The sequence below is a fragment of the Lissotriton helveticus genome, chromosome 3_2 (assembly GCF_964261635.1).
Source record: "Lissotriton helveticus chromosome 3_2, aLisHel1.1, whole genome shotgun sequence".
In the NCBI taxonomy this organism is placed as follows: domain Eukaryota; kingdom Metazoa; phylum Chordata; class Amphibia; order Caudata; family Salamandridae; genus Lissotriton; species Lissotriton helveticus.
Genome location: NC_136062.1, coordinates 485,199,926 through 485,218,726, shown reverse-complemented (window position 1 = coordinate 485,218,726; position 18,801 = coordinate 485,199,926). Strand labels below are relative to the sequence as shown.

General features: G+C 49.6%; 1 protein-coding gene across 6 annotated transcripts in view; it reads left to right on the top strand.

The window, feature by feature from the left end:
- Positions 1 to 18,801, top strand: part of CKAP5 (cytoskeleton associated protein 5) — a 722,261-nt gene that overhangs the window by 432,423 nt on the left and 271,037 nt on the right. For all 6 annotated transcript variants that reach the window (XM_078684427.1, XM_078684424.1, XM_078684429.1 and 3 more), the window contains one exon: positions 302 to 451. In XM_078684427.1, the coding sequence (XP_078540553.1) occupies positions 302 to 451 (150 nt within the window). The remainder of the gene's footprint in view (positions 1 to 301; positions 452 to 18,801) is intronic.

Genomic DNA, 18,801 nt, shown 5'->3' with positions numbered 1-18,801 from the left:
GTGAGGATGCAGTGTGTAGCTAAAGATCTTTAGAAGACTTGTATGCATGAGAGGGTCACACATCTCCTTTGTTAATATTTGCCATGGTCTGACTTGGATATTAAAGATTTGTAAACGTTTAATATTTGAATTTGTACCCTCTGCTTCTATTCTACCTCCGCCACCCTTATTTGACTATATTGTGTCATGTTCTTTTGACCTTTAAGGTCTCCTTCCTCCCTGACCTCTTCCAATAACTCCTTACCTCCTCTCGTCTATTCCTTGTAAAGCCCTCATCGGGCAGTTTCTGATTGTGTTGCAGGTGCTGAAGTGGAATTTCCCTGCTCCCCGTGATGAGTACATCGAGCAGCTGAAGACACAGATGTCTGGTTCTCTTGCCAAATGGTTGCAGGATGAGCTTTTCCACGCCGACTTCCAGCGCCACATCAAAGCTCTCGCTGTGATGACAGACGTAAGTTTTACGATAGATTTACATCCAGCAGACACTGTCTCAGATTACTGGGTACAAATGTAATGGGGGTTGTTTCTTTAGGAATTACTTGTATTTCATTTGTTTGAGTGCTTCAACTTTCTCAGCTGCTCCAGAATGGACACTGCCATTGATCCACATGCCATGAATGCCTCCTAACTGGCAAAGCCATACAGCAGTTTTCAGTTGGATAGCACGTAAAGATGAACGCTTGAACACTGCTGTCTGTGAAATAATAAAGTTGCTGGCTCAGCCATCAGTTCCTCAGAGCAATAACAGTGGGTTTCCACTTTCACTTGGGTAAGTCAGGCTTTATATGCCAAGTGGAGTAGTTCTTCCCCGTGTCCAAATGCTGATGAACTTGGGTGGGTCTCACACCCCGTGCTCAGTTGATTTGAAACACCTGGACCTTGTACTAGATGTGCCTGTGCCATCCAGCTCTGGTCAAAGCTTGCAGCTTGTCAATCTGCTCCTGTCATCCTCCATCTGGGAGTAAGGGCTGGAATTTGGGTTTGGATGGGAGTGTCGCAGATCTGACAAACTGTGTCCCAATCCTGGTTGTTGAGGTAGTTTGTCATTGGTGTCTTAGAGTCCGTCCCATGGCCCAGCCTGCTGAGCCAAGTATACTTTTTACACACGAGACTGTCTGAATAGCAGTTGAGCAGTTCAAGCCTTCCTGAATAAGTAGTGTGAGGGGAGCAAGTGCTCTGAACTTAAATCAGCCAACAAACACAACAACTTATTATCTCAACCATTGCTCATCTTTAGTTAAAAAGAAAGGGCTTCGATCTCACAACAAAACATACTGCACACACCAAGGATGGTTCAGTTACGTGCTAGAGAACTCCCCAACGAGTTATAGTGAAGTGCTACAGTGTCCTTCTCTCCCTGGTATCCTCTGTGAGCGTCCCAACATCTATGGTAAGTTAGGAAAATATTGGTATAGGCTTTGATTGGGCAGAATTTCAAATCATTATTACCACAGTAGATAATTTGTCGGTCAGTCCAATAGTCTTTCTGCCCACAGTTCGTACTGGCAGTTGTTTGCATTCTACGAGCAGGTTTCACCTTTGCCTTTTATGAGGCCTTGACTGGCATTATTCTGGGCACCTGGTCCAAGCACAGCACAGAGGCTCCTTTGAACTGAACGATTGCCTGCCGCCATCGCTCTACACCGGGTGACCCAGTTTTCCTCACCACCCACCCCACAAAGGTCAGTGGTTCAAGCTTCAAATTATTGTCATTTCCCCTTCTACCCTCCCGGACAGGGAATCCAAGCGACTGGAAAGCTTTGGGAAGAAAATTTCTCTTCCGTCAGTCTAGCATTGCTGTCAAACTTCGCTTGCCTTTTGGGCTGTTATTCCTGTTGGATATGATGCACGGTTGCGCAGGTGCTGCCCAGAGTGTCGGAGGACCGGATTCTACTCTCCAAAGCCATTTCAAACGGGAGAGATGCAGCGAAGTTCGCCATTGGATGCAGCTTGGACACAACTGACTTGCCTAGCAGAGCGATTTCCATGACGGTGGCTGTATGTTACCTCGCCTGCCTGAGGACATCTGTTTTTTCAGGAAGATGTCCAGGCTCATCTTATGGACATGCTGTTGGATTGCTCCCATCTCTACGTAGACCAAGCAGATGCCGCACTTAACATTTCAAGGACTCGCGGGCTGTGTCCCTGTCCTTGGGGCTCACCACAACATCTTGGCCTGTCTACTTTTCACTCCTTTTGTGGTTATGGAAGGGGATACCAACCTTGCCATCCCTATTCGGGGCAGAGGACCCTTCAAGTTCAGCAACCTCTGTTGGACTGTGGACGCGGTACACCAAGAGGGTACGGATGCCAAAAGTCATTCCAATCAACAATTCCCTCCACTGCAAAACCCTCCTAGTCCAATTCACCCCAGGATCATTCACAGCCAGTTGGTGGAAAAATACACCATCTCCACCATTTGCGAGACATCACCTCGGACAGGTGGGTGTTGCCAATAGACCAAAGTGGCTGCTCCCTCCCCTTTGAGACTAACTCTCCATCCATGTCTCCAGTGTACAATCTGCTGACGGAGAATCACCTTGCCTTACTCCACGGGGAAGTCAAAACTCTCTTGTCCAGGGGAGCTATAGAGAGCGTTCCCTGGCCAGAAATAGGCTGTGGTTGTTACTCCTGCAATGTTCTGGTCCCAAAGAAGGATGGAGTCCTTAATCCTATCCTATACCTCAGAGCCCTCAACTACTTAAAAAGTTTAAGATGTTCACCTTAGCTCGGGTCCTGTCTACCCTGGAGAGTGGATGGTAGCGCTGGACTTACAGGATGCCTATTTTGATATCCTCGTCTTGCCTGCCCATCCTCGCAACCTGCGGTTTGCGGTTGGCCACGAGCACTTTGTTTGCCTTGCTTCCTTTTGGCCTCACCAGTGCCTGTCAGTTGTTCACAAAGCTGATGGCGGAGGTTGCAGTCTCTGTGGAGATATGGGGATCCAGTTGTCCTCTATCTTGACAATTAGTTGAAGGCGAGCTCGTCCCAAGCAGTCCTTTCCCACCTCCAGACTACGGTCAACCTCCTGTATTCTCTGGGGTTCACCATCAAGGTGCCAATGTCTTACCGGATTCCCTCTCAGACGCTCCATTTCATTGGAGCGGTTCTGGACCCTGTGCAGTTTCAGACCTATCCTCCCGAACAGCAAGTCCTGGATATTCATGGTATACCAATGTTTCAGCCTCTATCCTGGATTTCGGTGAGAATGACTGATGCTGTTGGGTGCTGGCTGAGCAGTAGAATCTGAAGTTCCAAAGGGCACAGCATCGAGAAAATCTCACGGACCTGGTTCAGATATCAGAGGACACAGCGAAAGACCTGCAATGGTGACTGACAAAACGCGATTGGGTACTAGGCAGACCCCTCTCCCTTCCCCACCCAGATCTCACGAGTTCCAGATTCGTATTTTCTGGGATGGGCGGTCTTCTGGTGGAGGTGGAGATCCGAGAACTCTGGTCTCTGGCAGATTCCAAGATCCATATCAACCTATTGGAGCTTTAAACAATCCGATAGGCACTGAAAGCCTTTTTACCGTTGTAGGAAAGAGCCCCTTTTTTTGCACGGTTGTCCCCCACTTTTGCCTAATGTTGATGCAGTTTGACTGAGTGTGACCTAGATTCCTGCCAACCAGGTACCCAGGGCCTATATTCTTTCCCTAAACTGTACTGTTGCACAACCCAGTTGGCAACTCTGACCACATGTAAGTCCCTTGTAAAAGGTACCATGGGTACCAAGGGCACTGTGACCAGGGAAGGCCTCTGAGGTCTGCATCATTTTTTGTGCTACCCTTAGATGCCCTGTACCTTAACACACTTGCTGTCATTGCAAGCTGTGTTTTGGTGCAGAGCAAAGTGAAGTCAACATGGCACACATTCCTGTGTGCCATGCCTACAGTTCACTGACCTGGCACAGGTAAGCCACCCCTCTAACATAGGTGCACTATACCAGTGGTGATGGTACCAGTGCATGAGCCCTGTACCCCTGCAGTGTCCAAGTCCATTCTTAGACATTGTAAGTGTATTAAAGCTATGGAGTATATGGTATGGGAGTTTCATTACAAACTCCACAGCACAATAATGGCTTTACTGAAAACTGGGATGTTTATCAAACTTTTCAGCACATTAAACCCACTCTGATGCCAGTGCGGAATTTAATGAAAAATGTACACAGAGGGTATCTGTAGGAGAGTGGGGTCTGCAATCCTATTGTCACCACAGATTTTTGCTTTTGCTTCACTGGTTTACGACTTTCCCTGGCTGTGGGCCTGCTAATCAGACCCACAGCCTAGCTGTTCTCTCTCTAAATTGACAACCATGTACTTTAGGTGCATTTACCAATTGGTACTGGGCCACCTTATCAGTCCCTGTACAGTGTACTATAGGTACCCAGGGCATAGGTGTGCCCAGGGCCTACCAGGGACTGAAGCATGTATTATGCCACCCCTGGCTGACCATCTAAAACTGACACAACTGGCTGCATGACAGCTGGGGCAGGGTGGTGTAAACACCCTTTGCTGTAGATATAGTATACCTATATCTAACCCTAAAATGGACACATATATTCCTATCAGTCACTCCTATGGCAGGCCTTATCAATCCTGAAGGCAGAGTGCTTGGAATGATGCGAGATGGTGCTCTGGCATGAGCTGAGCCCGTTTGCCGCTTACGGAACCAAGTCCTAATAGCTGTTCTATAACGCTATACCATATACTCTTAAGTGCATTATAATCCTCGTGGTTAAATGCTAACTCTGGTATAACGTTATCAAAACATGTAGAGTAAGGTGTCATACGATTTGGATTACTACCCCCTCGCCAATTCTGGCGACGGGGGTAGCATTCTCCATTATAGAGGGACACGACATGTATGTAACTGAGAACCCCGGTTAAAGTTAACTCAAGCCTTGGCATCACAAAATGGATGCTGCCACCACAGACACCTGTGGTGGCAGCACAGTCTGACCTCCTGCTGCTGGGAGTCCTTCCAGCGAGAGAGGCTTGGACAAAGGGTTTCCTGCCTTGGGAGGTGCTAGCACCACCCCAGACAGGATTTTGTGTATTGGGTAGGATAGGCCTGAAAGAAATGAGACATGCCCGGGGCACACAAGGTGTCCTGTGCATACACCGGTTCAAACCAGTTGCTGGGGCATCCCTGCCCCAGCTCTGGCGGGAAACCGGACAAAGGATAGGGAGTGTAGCCACCCCCCTTCCTGGTCCCACCCAGGGGAGGGACCTAGTCAGTAGTACAGCCCCCTTGAGCAGGATAAAGGTAGGAGCTGGTCCCAGTCCAAGTTAGATTAATCCTGAACTACTCTACAAGAAGAAACTCTGGACTTCGACGTTCTGCTCCACAGAAGACTGAAGAAAATCTCCCTTGTGGGCAAGGAGTGTCCACCCTGCAACTGCAGGCACCATCAAGCGTCCAGCGGCTTCACTTTGTTGTCTTCCCTCGAGGATCCAGACTTCAGAGCCCGATGAGACCCGGATTCCTAGACCTCTCCGACCTCAACTCACATCTACAGCAAAGCTGAGACCCGTGGGTGCGACGAGACACGTGGGACCGGCCATCTTGAACGAACCTGCACTTCCGACTCCCGAGGAAAACTCGACCAAGTGCTTTGGGGACTGAGAAGCCCCAGCCCCGAGCAGCCCCTGCACCGAAGATCAGCCCTCCAGCATCCACGAGATCTGCGTGGGGCCCTTCTGCTTGTTTGCTGCTCGACGCGTTGTCTGGTCACTTGCTGGCTGACTAGTGGCCTCCTAGACGACAAACCTTTGAAACTTTGCTGCTGGTCTGGTTGCTCCAGACTGGCCCTTGCTCCCTTCCAAAAGAGGGGCATCCCGGACTCTCCTAGTCCGCACCAGACGCTTTCTTCACTCACCGCTTGGGTTACCTTTGCCAAGGCCTGTTGACGCCGATTCCGGATCCAACACCGAGAGCCTGCGTGGGACAGCTCGTGCCTCCATCCTGGTCGTCGAAGACACCTCCTGGTCCACGTGGCTGCAGAGTCAGATTCAGATTCAAAGAACTTTATTCGGTTAAAAGCAAGTAACCATAAAAGTAACAAACATGAAAAACAGATTACAATAATTACAGCTCTTAAAGTAAGTTCAGTAAGGAGGACCAAAAAGACAGATACTTAAGACGTAAAAACCAGAGACGAGACCAAGATGGCCGCCTGGTAGGAGCTCCTGTTAACAGCTCCCAGTGCTTGGGATCCCAGTTAGGGCTTTATCCCTGCTAGCACCCATCACGGAAACACTGAAAGTAACTGGAAAAGCTACAAAAGTAACTGGATTGAAAGTAACTGGAAAAGCTACAAAAGTAACTGGATTGCCCGCTTACCCGATCCTGGAACGTGCATAGCCCCGCGATCGGCTACTGGACACTCGCCTTCAGGCTCCCCCATCGCGCTGCTGGACTGTTCAGCTGAAGCCCCGGGAACCTGCTGAGCTGATCCTGGAACCTGCATAGCCTGCGATCGGCTACTGGACACTCGCCTTCAGGCACCCCCATCGCGCCATAACAGAAGAGTCCCTGCGGCGTCGGAGGGCTGAGAGAGGCTCCCCGCTTCATGGCAGAGGACGCAGGTTGCGATGCCGGGAGCCCAACCGCTCCACTGCACCGGAGCACGTACGAGCTGACACTGTGCTGAGCGGCCGAGGCTTTCCAGGAGCCTGTCTGCAGGTCGCTGGTTGTGTTGCCTGGCCGGGACGAGGCCACGACGACGGACCCTCCTCCCGCCCGCTCCACAGCACCGGAGGGTTGAGAGAGGCCCCCCCTCCCGCCCGCTTCAAGGCGCTGGTCGTTGGGTGCTTTGCCTGGCCGTGACGAGGCCACGAAGTCGGACCCCTCCCGCCTGCTACACAGCACCGGAGGGCCGAGAGAGGCCCCTTTCCCGCCCGCTTCAAGGCGCTGGTCGCTGAGTGCTCTGCCTGGCCGGGACGAGGCTACGACCACGGACGGACCCCCCCCCCCCCCCCCCTCCCCCGCCTGCTCCACAGCATCGGAGGGTTGAGAGAGGCCCCCCCTCCCGCCCGCATCAAGGCGCTGGTCGCTGGGTGTTCTGCCGGATCGGCCGGGACGAGGCCACGACAGCGGACCCCCCCCCCCCTTCCGCCCGCTCCACAGCACCGGAGGCTGGATGAAGGACCAGGAGGGACGTCGGTTGAGTGGAGCCTGCCCCCGGCAGCACCGGAAGATGGACGCGACCGGAGGTGTGGCGCCACTGACCGGAGGAGCAGCTGAAAGGAGCCCTGGGTCAAAAGAGTGCTAAGGGGCCGACAGGAGCCTGCCCCCACCGGCACCGTGCGTGGATTCTTGCTGATGAGTTTCCCCACCGCTCAGGGAAATACAGGTTTGGAATCCTTGTGGTAATCATTTGAGCTCACGTCGCCTGGAAGCTTTGGAGCCCTGAGGCAAACGCACAGCTCACATATAACTGCATTTAGGCACTTGGATTACATCACTGCAATTGCAAAACTCTGCTGGCAAGCTCAACACGCTCATGGAGGCATAAGGTATTTATTTCAGCCCCCCCCCCCCCCCCCCCCCGACTGTTCACATTTTCAAACTACCTCCTTTGTGCAAAATGGCTGGGGCCATAAAACTGTAGCTATAAATCCCCTCCGGTATCTTTGATATCCACGGGGCTTTATCACCAACATAGAGATAAGACTCCCTCCCAGAAGGCCCTGCCCTGCCCTCAAAGCAAGAAAAACAAACAGAGGACTACTGCCTCCGACTCCCCCTTCTTGGCGACCACTTTAGACTGATCTCTTTCAGTGGCAGCCATCTTGGACTAGTCAATCTCATTATTGGAGCATGTCCTGAGAACCGGACACATAGACTAAGTTCTACTATCGCACACCCCTCTTAGCCTGCATCGACTCGCTCTTGTGATAGTGGCTGCCTTCTATTGCAGCATTTTTACATCTATCTTGTTTTTATGCATTTGCTTTCTGACCTGTAATGCACCGACTACTACAACATATACTCTTGGGTGCTCACAGTATACATTTATTTTTGGTTTTACGTATTGGTCCTATAACCTGTTATGTAATCGTTTTACTTGTAATACATCAATTGCTACTTCATATATTTGTAGGTGCTCATAGACTACAACTATCTGTTTTTATGTAGTGGTATTATAACCTGTACTGCACCGACTTCTACCTCTATACCTGCACCCAGTTTTACTTTCCCCTGGGTCGCACCGATTGCTATCTCATGTATTTTGATTGCTCTCCAAGATCACTAATGTTCTGATTTCTGACCCAGATAACCTGTTGGGCTTGCATATGCACCTTGCTCCGGCATAACACGACTGCTCACCCACCCCGCGCTACACTGCTACCATACCAACATGGAACTCTTTGGCAAACACACATATAAAATAAACTACCCTTCCTCTCTCACCAAAAAATCTACTAAACGATTTAAACACGACTTCCTTAGGTCCCACCCAGAAACACCCTTTGCCGACACCTACTTCTCATCGGTCAATGGACCCTTGAACACCGACATCATTTTCCACACCACACGCAGAGCGCAATGGAAAAAAGTGTTCCTTTCCCTATTCACAGTCTCCACCACCAGGAAATCCGCACATGGCCTAACACTCTCCATCACATCGTCCCAACTCCTCCCAGGCAGAACCACCATCACTATTTACAACAACGGGATTGTTTTAATTCAAGCGATAGACAGGAACCTGGAGCTACTGGACAACATGTTCCCCTCTCTCAAAGAGCACCTTTCCAACACTCGGACTTACACGCAGATCACCCCCTGTCCCACCTCCCCTAACGTCACAGCCCCCACCCTTAACTCCCCTAACACAGTTCAGCAGCAAGAAGACACACACCTCACCTTCACACCCTGCTCCACAGTCAATCACCTGCCCCTCGCAGCTACCCCTCCCCGCCCCTCATTCACAGACATAGACCTAGTCCCTACGCACACCACTCGCTCTCCCAGCTTTCCTACTAACCTTCGTACCCCCGCTCTTCCTCTTGTCTCCTCCTCCACACTGTGCACTTCCCCAGCACATTTTTTCTCGGAGCACCCCTTCTCCCCCAATGGCACCACACACAACATGTCTCTCTCTCCGACTTCTGCCCCCCCCACACTTAGCACTCCCACCACACCTAGCCTGCACCCCTCCATCAACCTCCCACCCCCCTCGCTCACTCCTCAATACCCCACATCGTCCCCCACAACAGCCAGCCTACACATCACCCCCTTTTTCCGCTCCCCCCCTAGCACGGATGCGCTTCCAAACACCTGCCCTCTCGCTAACGCCCCCAACGCCCCCAACACCCTCATCAGTTCCGACTCTCCACCCGGACTACCCCCGGTCAACGCACCCATCATCACCTTGGACACTATTATGTCTACCCTCCTCCAATTGAAAGAAGAAGTACACTCCATTAAAGAGTTGCTCATCACACACCCCAGACACCCCCACATCAACACCCCTACCACACCTAACACCACTTCCCCTTCACCTCCTACCCGCCCTACCACACAACACTCCACACACCGGACCTCTATCCCCCCTCGCAATACCAACAATCGCAGTAACAATTGCAATCTCGTCACTACCAAGCGCAGTACTCCCCCTTCTCCTCCAAACAACACTTCCTCCTCTCCCCCTACTCGCCTTAACACACATCTCCCCCCACATTGGACTTCTACCCCCTCTTGCAATACCACCAATCGCCCCAGACGCACCTCCAACCCGATCTCTGACCATGACGTACACACCCTTCTCCACTCTTACGACACGGCTCCCCAAAAGCCACTAGCTACCTACAACATGTCCATCCTGTAGGAAGGTAGATCCCTGACTATGGTTGCCCCCAACTTTTTGCCTGGTGTTTTGCTGGTTTTCTGACTTAGTTGACCTGGGGCCCTGCTATTCAGGACCCCAGGCCTACTGCTCTCTCTGTAAAATGGATTCCATGTACCTTAGGTACATATCTAAATTGGATACTGAGTCACCTTATCAGTCCCTGTACAGTGTACCTTAGGTACCCAGGGCATAGGTGTACCCAGGGCCTACCAGGGGCTGCAGCATGTATTATGCCACCCCTGGCTGGCCATCCAAATCTGACACAACTGGCTGCTTGACAGCTGGGGCAAGGTGGTGTAATCACCCTTTGCTTTAGATATAATATACCTATATCTAACCCTAAAAATGGACACACAGATCTCCTATCAGTCACTCCTATGGCAGGCCTTAACAATCCTGAAGGCAGAGTGCTTGGAATCGTGTGAGATGGTGCTCTGGCATGAGCTGAGCCTGTCTGCGGCTTTCGGGATCTATCCCTTAGCCGTTTCCATGATATCGCATACCATATACTCTTAAGTGCATTATAATCCTCGCGGTTATATGCCAACTCTGGTATCGCTTTATCAAAACATGTCGAGTAAGGTGTCATACGAATTGGAATACTAATCCCTCGCCAATTCTGGCGACGGGGTTAGCATTCCACCCTTCTAGAGGGACACGACATGTATGTAACCCCTAACCCCGGTTAAAGTCAAACAGAGCCTCAGCTCCACAAAATGGATGCTGCCACCGAGACACAAGTCTGCCCTCCTGCTGCTGGGAGTCCTCCCAGAGCAGGAGATAAGGACAAAGGGTTTCCTGCCAGGGGCGGTGCCAGCACCGTCCCAGACAGGATTTTGTGTATCCTAGGTAGGCAGGGCTTCAGAGAAAGGTGACTGCAAGTGGCACCCCGGTGCTCACTATGCATAGGCCGGCTTGAACCAGTTCCAGGGACACTCCAGACCCTGAGCTGGGGAAAAGCCCGCCAAGGAAGTGGGTGTAACCACCCCCCTCCTGGTCCCACCCATAGGGCAGGACCTAGTCGCGTGCCAGCCCCCTTTTCCCAGATAAAGGTAGGAGCAGGCCCCCTTCCAAATTAGATCATCTTTGGAATCAAGACACGACTTTCTGCGAAAGGACTTCAAGATTTCCTTCTTCAAGATTCTCCCTTGTGACTAAGGAGTAGTCACCCTGCATCCGCAGGCACCATCGCAAGAACACTGCGGTCTGCTGTAAGTCCTTCCTCCGGAATCCGACTGCCCAGCTCGACAAGACCCGGCTTCCCTGGCACCTCCGACCTCTACTCACCTCTACAGCCAAGCTGAGAACCGTGAGTGCAACGAGACCTCAAGGGACCGACTATTGCCAAGACTGCACGACTTCTGCACAGCAAGCCCGCCGAGTAATTTCCTGGCGAGTGCTTTGGGGTCCGAGAAGCCCCGACCCTGAGCAGCTCCAGCACCGAAGAGCAGCCCCCCAGCATCTCCACGATCGGCGTGGGGCCCTTCTGCTTTTTGCTGCTCACCGCGTTGTTTGGCTACTAGCCCGCTGGCTTGTGGCCTTCTGAACGACGCCCGACGACATCACTGCTGCTAGTCTGGTTGCTCCAGACTGGCTCTTGCTCCCTTCCAGAAGAGGAGCACCCCGGACCCTCCTGGTCCACTCAAGACGCCATTTTGAGTCCACCGCGTGGGCTTGAATTAGCCAAGGCTTTGTTGCCCAATCCTGGGTTCTTCGACGCCGACAGCTTCATCCATCGTGGGACAGCTCGCCTCTCCATCCTGGTCGCCGACAACGCCTCCTGGTCCGTGAGATCTGCAGAGCACAGCGTCGCCCACTCACCTAGTCGAGGTGACTACCATCCGGTGCCCTCCTGGTGCCCACTGACTACTGGCTAGTAGTCACGAACTTGGTCCCCTCTGCTTTCAGGTGTCATCCATCTTCCAGATCCAGGCTTGGATCACTTCGAACTATCTTCACTGGTCGCCTGCCAGCATCTTTCTTCCAGGCTCCTGGTCCGGCAACGAGGATTCCCGACGTCTTGTGAGACCTATGCAGCTGCAGCCCCTGGGCTAGGTAACTTCGGCATTTCGGTGCCCCAGCATAGCCTCACTATCCAAGGGTCAGGATCCACTGTCGTTTTCTCCCTACCAGGTCGGGTTCGCCCGTGAACACTAACTTTAGCGTTACTAGCTACCATAGACTTTGTCCCGCATCCCGCGTGAGAGTGCACACTCTGCACCCGAGTCCCCTAGGCCTCCTAGAAGTAATCTAACGATTCCATAGTCAAGTCCTAGCGATTCCAAAGCCTATTAGTACTGTACTTACCTGCTAGTAATTTCGCATTCCACTTTCAGAGTATATGGTTTTTCGTGCCCCTCAGGCATTTGTGTATACCGTGCTAACTTAAGTATTTTCGTAAGAGTTTTGTTGTGTGCCTAGCACCCTGTCCTCATAAAGAGTACAGGGCTGTTGTGATTCTAATAAATACATTGTTTATTTTCATAACACTTGTGTGGTGTCCTTTCACTGGGTGTTCAAGGGGTAATGTGATGGTAAAACAGCTGGCTTAACACGCCCTCTAGAGTCTTAGCCTTAGACTGCTCGTATCCATGCTACTAGGATAGCTGGTCTATAAGGTTGACTTACAACCAATCATCAATAAGGGTTGTTTGGACTGATATATAGTGATCACTAGAATAGTGAACACTGCACATCAGGCCAACTTCTCACACATCCCAACGATTATATCCAACCCCCTTAGGCAACAAAAGGATAACAGAGGCGCTGTCCCCAACAACCTCACTAATGTACCCCTCATTACGGAATCGTCCTCCACCCTATGCACCCCTAGCCTTAAATGCATACTTCTCAACTGCAGATCGGCCCAAAGACATTCCACGGAGGTCGCCGACCTCATCACGTCCCGGGAACTGGACCTAGCCATTCTGACTGAAACGTGGCTGTCTGATTCCTCCACACCTATACTGGATATCCTAGTCCCGCCCAACTACTGTATCATTAGACTTGACAGGGCCATAAAGACAGGCGGTGGAATTGCCTGCATCTACAGAAGCAACCTCTCAGTCTCCAAAGTGGCCGTCCCCTCTCTTACTTCCTGTGAATACCTTTGCCTCGATATCATCAGCGAAAGCAAACCGGTATGCTCACTACACATTATATACCACCCACCTGGGGACAATCTCTCCTTCGTCCAACAACTCATGGACACAATTACAGCCAACTCAGGACGGCAGCACACCCAAATTTTCCTTGGCGACTACAATCTCCACTGGAATGACAGCAATGACGCAGTGGTAAACAGCCTCAAAAGCTTTCTCAACGCATCTGATCTCAACCAAATATGCAATAACCCGACCCATAAGAGAGGTTCAACCCTTGACCTTATCATCTCCAAAGAGGGCGCTATTCAACTGGAATCAATCCAACCGTGTGACTGGTCAGATCACTACATTGTCTCCTTCCTCATCAAGGAAAAAATCAGACTTAACTCAGTTCAACCCCCTAAGCACAAAGTGTGGAAAAGAGACTTGAAGAAACTCAATCCAAACTCCCTACCGCCGAACAGCTGCATTCGCCTACTTCCCCCTCCCGGCGTTTCAGACGTTCATCTTCTGACTGACTACTATCTCAATACTATGTCCACAATAATCAATGAGGCGGCGCCCATGCAACTGAAAAGAGTCTCGTCCAAGAAGACTTCCAACCCATGGTATGACGGTAGCCTCAATGAGGATAGACGAGCCATGCGAATGGCAGAGCGCACCTGGAGATCAGCCCCTTCTGCAGTGCACCTAAAAAGTCTAAAGATACAGAGAAACGCCTACTTCAGGAAAATAAAGCGCTCAAAAAGAAACTTCTTCAGCCTCCAACTCGCCCAAGCTAAAAACCGTCCCAAAAAACTGTTTGAGTTAGTCAGAACACAATGCAAAGAGCAACCCCAGACACCCAGCCCTATGGGCGATACTCCTTCCTGCGAAGACTTCTCTGCCTTCTTTATCCAAAAAACTGAGAGAATAAGAAGCGATCTCCTCAAGGACGCTATCCTGTACTCCAACCCCCGACACACAGCAGTGCCTCAACCAAAGAACAATGCTTCTTGGTCAGCCTTTGACACCTACTCCGAAGAGGAAATTGGCAGACTGCTCAACACCTTGAAACCTTCCAATCACCTCTCCGACCCCCTTCCTGCTAACGCTGTAAAGGACTTTTCTCCTTGGCTTCTCCCACTCTGGTCAAAGATTATCAATAGCTCTCTTCAACAAGGATCCATCCCCAACGCCCTCAAAGTAGGGCAAGTCACTCCGCTACTGAAAAAACCAACAGCAGACCCCACTGATCTAAACAATTACCGCCCTATTACAAACATTCCCACTCTCGCTAAACTGCTGGAAAAATGTGTACAGCAACAACTGACTAAACACATAGATATGTTTGATCTCCTAAACGCTCATCAGTCAGGCTTCCGAGCAGGGCACAGCACCGAAACTGCCATGACCCACATAGTGGACGATGCCCTCCAAATCCTAGACCAAAACGACACCTGCCTCCTCATCCTTCTGGATCTCTCCGCAGCATTCGATACAGTTAAACATGAGAACTTACTCGAACTGTTAAACACAAGAATGGGCATATCTGGGACTGTTCTAAAGTGGTTCACCTCATTCCTACACAACCGGACACAAAGATTCAAAAGCAACGACCTGCTGTCCTCTTCGGTACCTGTATCGCTAGGCGTCCCTCAAGGATCCTCCCTCTCCCCAAAACTGTTCAACCTAGTTATGGAACCTCTCACTACGTTGCTACAGGCATCTAATGTGCACTTTCACATGTATGCCGACGACACCCAACTTTATCTCAAAATACAATCTCCCAAGGACATCATGCTTCTGAACACCACAATCAGAAACACCCAATCCTGGCTTTCTGAGAACCACCTCAAACTCAATGCTCTGAAGACCGAGTTCCTCCTGATCTCACCTCCCGCTAAAATATCCACGGCTCAAACATGGCTTAAGCATTTAACGGCTCTAAATGTACAGCCCATCGTAGTTGACTCCGCAAAATCTTTAGGCATAACACTGGACACCAATCTCAACATGCAGCAGCACATCAGCAAGGCAACCAAAGGAGCGAACTTTCAAATCAATACCCTGAGGAAACTCAAACCCTTCCTTCCTGCCAAAGACTTCCAAACTGCAGTACAATCTATAGTCATCCCGCACATAGATTACGGTAGCACCGCCCTCTGCGGGCTCCCCCTAACTACAACGGCACCCCTAAGAGCGTCCCTTAACGCCGCAGCGAGACTCGTCACTGGCTCAAAAAAACACTCGCACATCTCCCCGGACTTTAAATCACTGAAATGGCTACCTTTTGAAGCCAGAATACAACTGAAAATCGCTTGCATGACACACAAGGCTGTGCACCGGAATTCACCCGCCTATCTCACTCAAAAGCTGACAATCTCGGGCGGCTCCCGAACTACTAGAGGCACAAACAATCTTTTGCTGAAACCTCGAAGATTTCGGAAGGAAAAAACTTATAAACGCTCCTTTTCAGGAATGGCACCCAGGATCTGGAACTCACTCCCTCCGGAAACAAGGCTCATCTCCTCCGAAACAATATTTAAGAGGGAAGTTAAAGCGATCCTCATGGCAAAATACACATGATCTATTGCTCCGTATCACTCATGAATCTGCCTTGCAAGTCCTTCCCGACCCTGGTCTACTGTGCCACCCGTGTTTTCGAATTACTTAACTGTATACGCTCATTCTTTGTATTTTGTTACAATGTTTAATGCACATGGCTGATTATGTATATTGTTATATTGTTATATTATTGACGCACCTGGTTGACTTTGCACACTTTACCCTCTCCATCTCAACGTTCCTTACTACTCTCGCACCTGTGGGACTATACACCCTGCTCACACCTACCTCAACCTAACTGTATACGCTCACTCTTTGTATTTTGTTATAATGTTTGATGCACTTGGTTGATTATGTATATTGTTATATGGTTATATTATTGACGCACCTGGTTGACTTTGCACACTTTACCCTCTCCTTCTCAACGTACCTTACTACTCTCGCACCTGTGGGACTATACACCCTGCTCACACCTACCTCAACTGTTCCCTCCTTTAAACTCTAAATATTCTAAACACGTTTAAGCAGGTATATGCTCCTTATTATTGCACTTTATACTATTGACGCATTTGTCTGTCTATACACTGTGTACCGACACTACCTCACCTGTTATCTACCTCATGTCCTTTATCCCACCTATGTAACTTGCACCTTGTACCTAACTACCTCATATATTACTCTGTATATACGCTTTATTACTTTGTATTTTTTACCCCCATGCCCTTGTAAAGCGCTCTGATATCTGCAAAGATCCTGTTCTCGCTATATAAAACTTTCAAAATAAAGTAGACATTTCACAGATTTCTGTTACCATATATTTCCGTGATTTAAAAACACTCTTTAGGAATTTTAAAACCACAGATACAGATAAAATCGTATCCATTCTCTGGAGCTCTAAAAAGGCGGGGCGACATCTGGTAAAATTCAATTCTTTTAAAAAAGGGACTATGATTTCTCTGCGTAGAGCACTATAGAGTCTGCAGAAGAAGAGGATATGGATATCCGATTGTTGTGAGGTGGCATCGCACGGGCAGAGGGGCAGAGTACGTGTCCATGAGTTCATTCTAGGAAAAGCCACCAATCTAAAAAATATACAAAATCTAAATCGGGTTAAAAGGAAACGATCATAGTTTGTCATAGGCAGGGATAGATATGGCTGTACTGACTTAGTCTCACATAAAATCACGAGGTGTGACTGTACTGAGTTTTTTAGAGATTCAGCTCTCCTCCTCTTGTCTTCAAGGTGAACCAAACAGAGGGCCTTCAGTGAGCTCCTTGAGATGCTATCCATTGTAGATGGATCCGAATAGTAAGAATAGCACCCAATCTCAGTCAGAAAGCACTTAACATAGCCCAGCCATTGTGATCTCTCCACGTGATCCAAGTTGAGGGTGTCCTGTAATAGAGCCCGGTTCATAACATTCGTTTGTAGTCCATACCCTGTGCCACAACAGGATGGGTTGAATTTTAATAATGTCAGTTGTGTGGCAGGGCGAGTTCAGCGTGACAATTAAAAGTGGCAACACACTGTGGAACAGCAAGGACTTCCCTCAAGAATTTATTTTCCACGACCTGAATTGGATCAACATTTGAGTACCCCCACAAGCCTGAGCCATACATAGCCACCGATACACATGTTGCTTTATAGATGGTTATCATTTCTTTTATCGGCTTCCTGCCCAGTTTTCTTACAAAATTCTTTAGAGCCATGATGGTTTTCATAAATAAAAGAGTTCTCGCCTTGATTGCACTTGTCCAAGAACCTGACTCATGGAATAAAATGCCTAAGTAAGAAAAAGTTGGGGTGTTGTCTAATGGAACATTATTTAAAATCATCCGATTCATCGGTTTACCTGATTTAGGATTTGGCTGCAGAGTCAAGCGTCCACTCTTCACCTGATCGCGACGACGACATCTGGTTCCTTCCTGGTTCCACTCCAGTCATTGGCTAGTGACTGTGAACATTGTCCCCTCTGCTTTCAGGTCTCCTTCTTCAACAATCCACCCTTGGATCGCACCGGACATCTTCCTCCTGGTCGCCTGCAGCATCTTTTCTTTCAGGCTCCATTGACTTCAAAGCGAGAACCCGACACACTTTGGCACCTATGGCCCGTGGGTGAGGTAACGAGAGCATTTCGGTGCTCAGGGTAGTTTAACTGTCCTAGTGTCCAGTTCCACAGTCGTTTTAGTCCTACCTAGTCAGGATTGTCCGTACTCACCTTTTAACTTGAACTGTACTGTCCATAGACGTTGTTACGCATCTCGCGTGTGAGTTCACACTCTGCACACGCGTTCCGTGGGCCTCCTATTACTTACCTAGTGTTAGTGTAGCGTGGTCCCAACGATCCTACAGCCTCTGGACAGCTCCATTCTTACTATCGACTTTCACATTCCACTTACTTAGTATATGGTTTGTCGTGCCCATAGGGCACCATGGTAATTTTGTGCAACTTTTCGTATTTTTCGTAAGAGATTGTCATGTGCTTAGCCCTCTGACCTCATAAAGAGTTCAGAGGTGTTGTTATTAATAAATATAGTGTTTATTTTCATAACCTGTGTGGTGTCCTTTCATCTGGTATTCAAGGGGTTATATTGTGGTAAAACAGCTGGCTTCACATGCCAAAAGAGTTTATCCTAAGACTGCTTTGTCCATGCTACCATTAGGATAGCTGGTCTATACGGTTGACTTACAACCAATCACCATAAGGGTTGTTTGGACTGATACAAGGTGATCACTAGAACTAGTGAGCATCATATATCAGGCCAACTTCTCACAGTATCTTAAAGATGCCTTCTAATTAACGACCTAACACTAGTGTCCTGGCTGCTCGCCAGCTGTCACCACCAGACATGTTTCTGGATTCATGGGTCGAGAGTCAACTGACTTAGCACCCGCCCTACGGGCCTGTCCCGACATCGACCTGCTCCAACAAAATACTAGTGTCCTGCAGGCAGCCGCCCCTCAGAACCCGGAAGACATGCCCAGCCTTCCCAAACCAGACTGTCTACTGTGAGCACCGGATTTGCTCACCAACAGACTCTGGCTGTGGTCAAATGAGTCTGCACCTGATGCCCACGGCCCAAGTTCATGTGGCCCAACACCATGTGGACATCTCCCTAGCGATCCTGACCTGTGATCTGGTGATCCCTAACCTACGTCAAGTCTTCAGCAGACTCCTGCAGGCTATTTCTGCAGGATCCCCTTGACCACAAGCGAAGCCAGTAAGAAGACATCTGAAAGAAACAGGTTAGTATTAGATTCCTTACCTTTGAATACCCGCAGGCGTCAGAC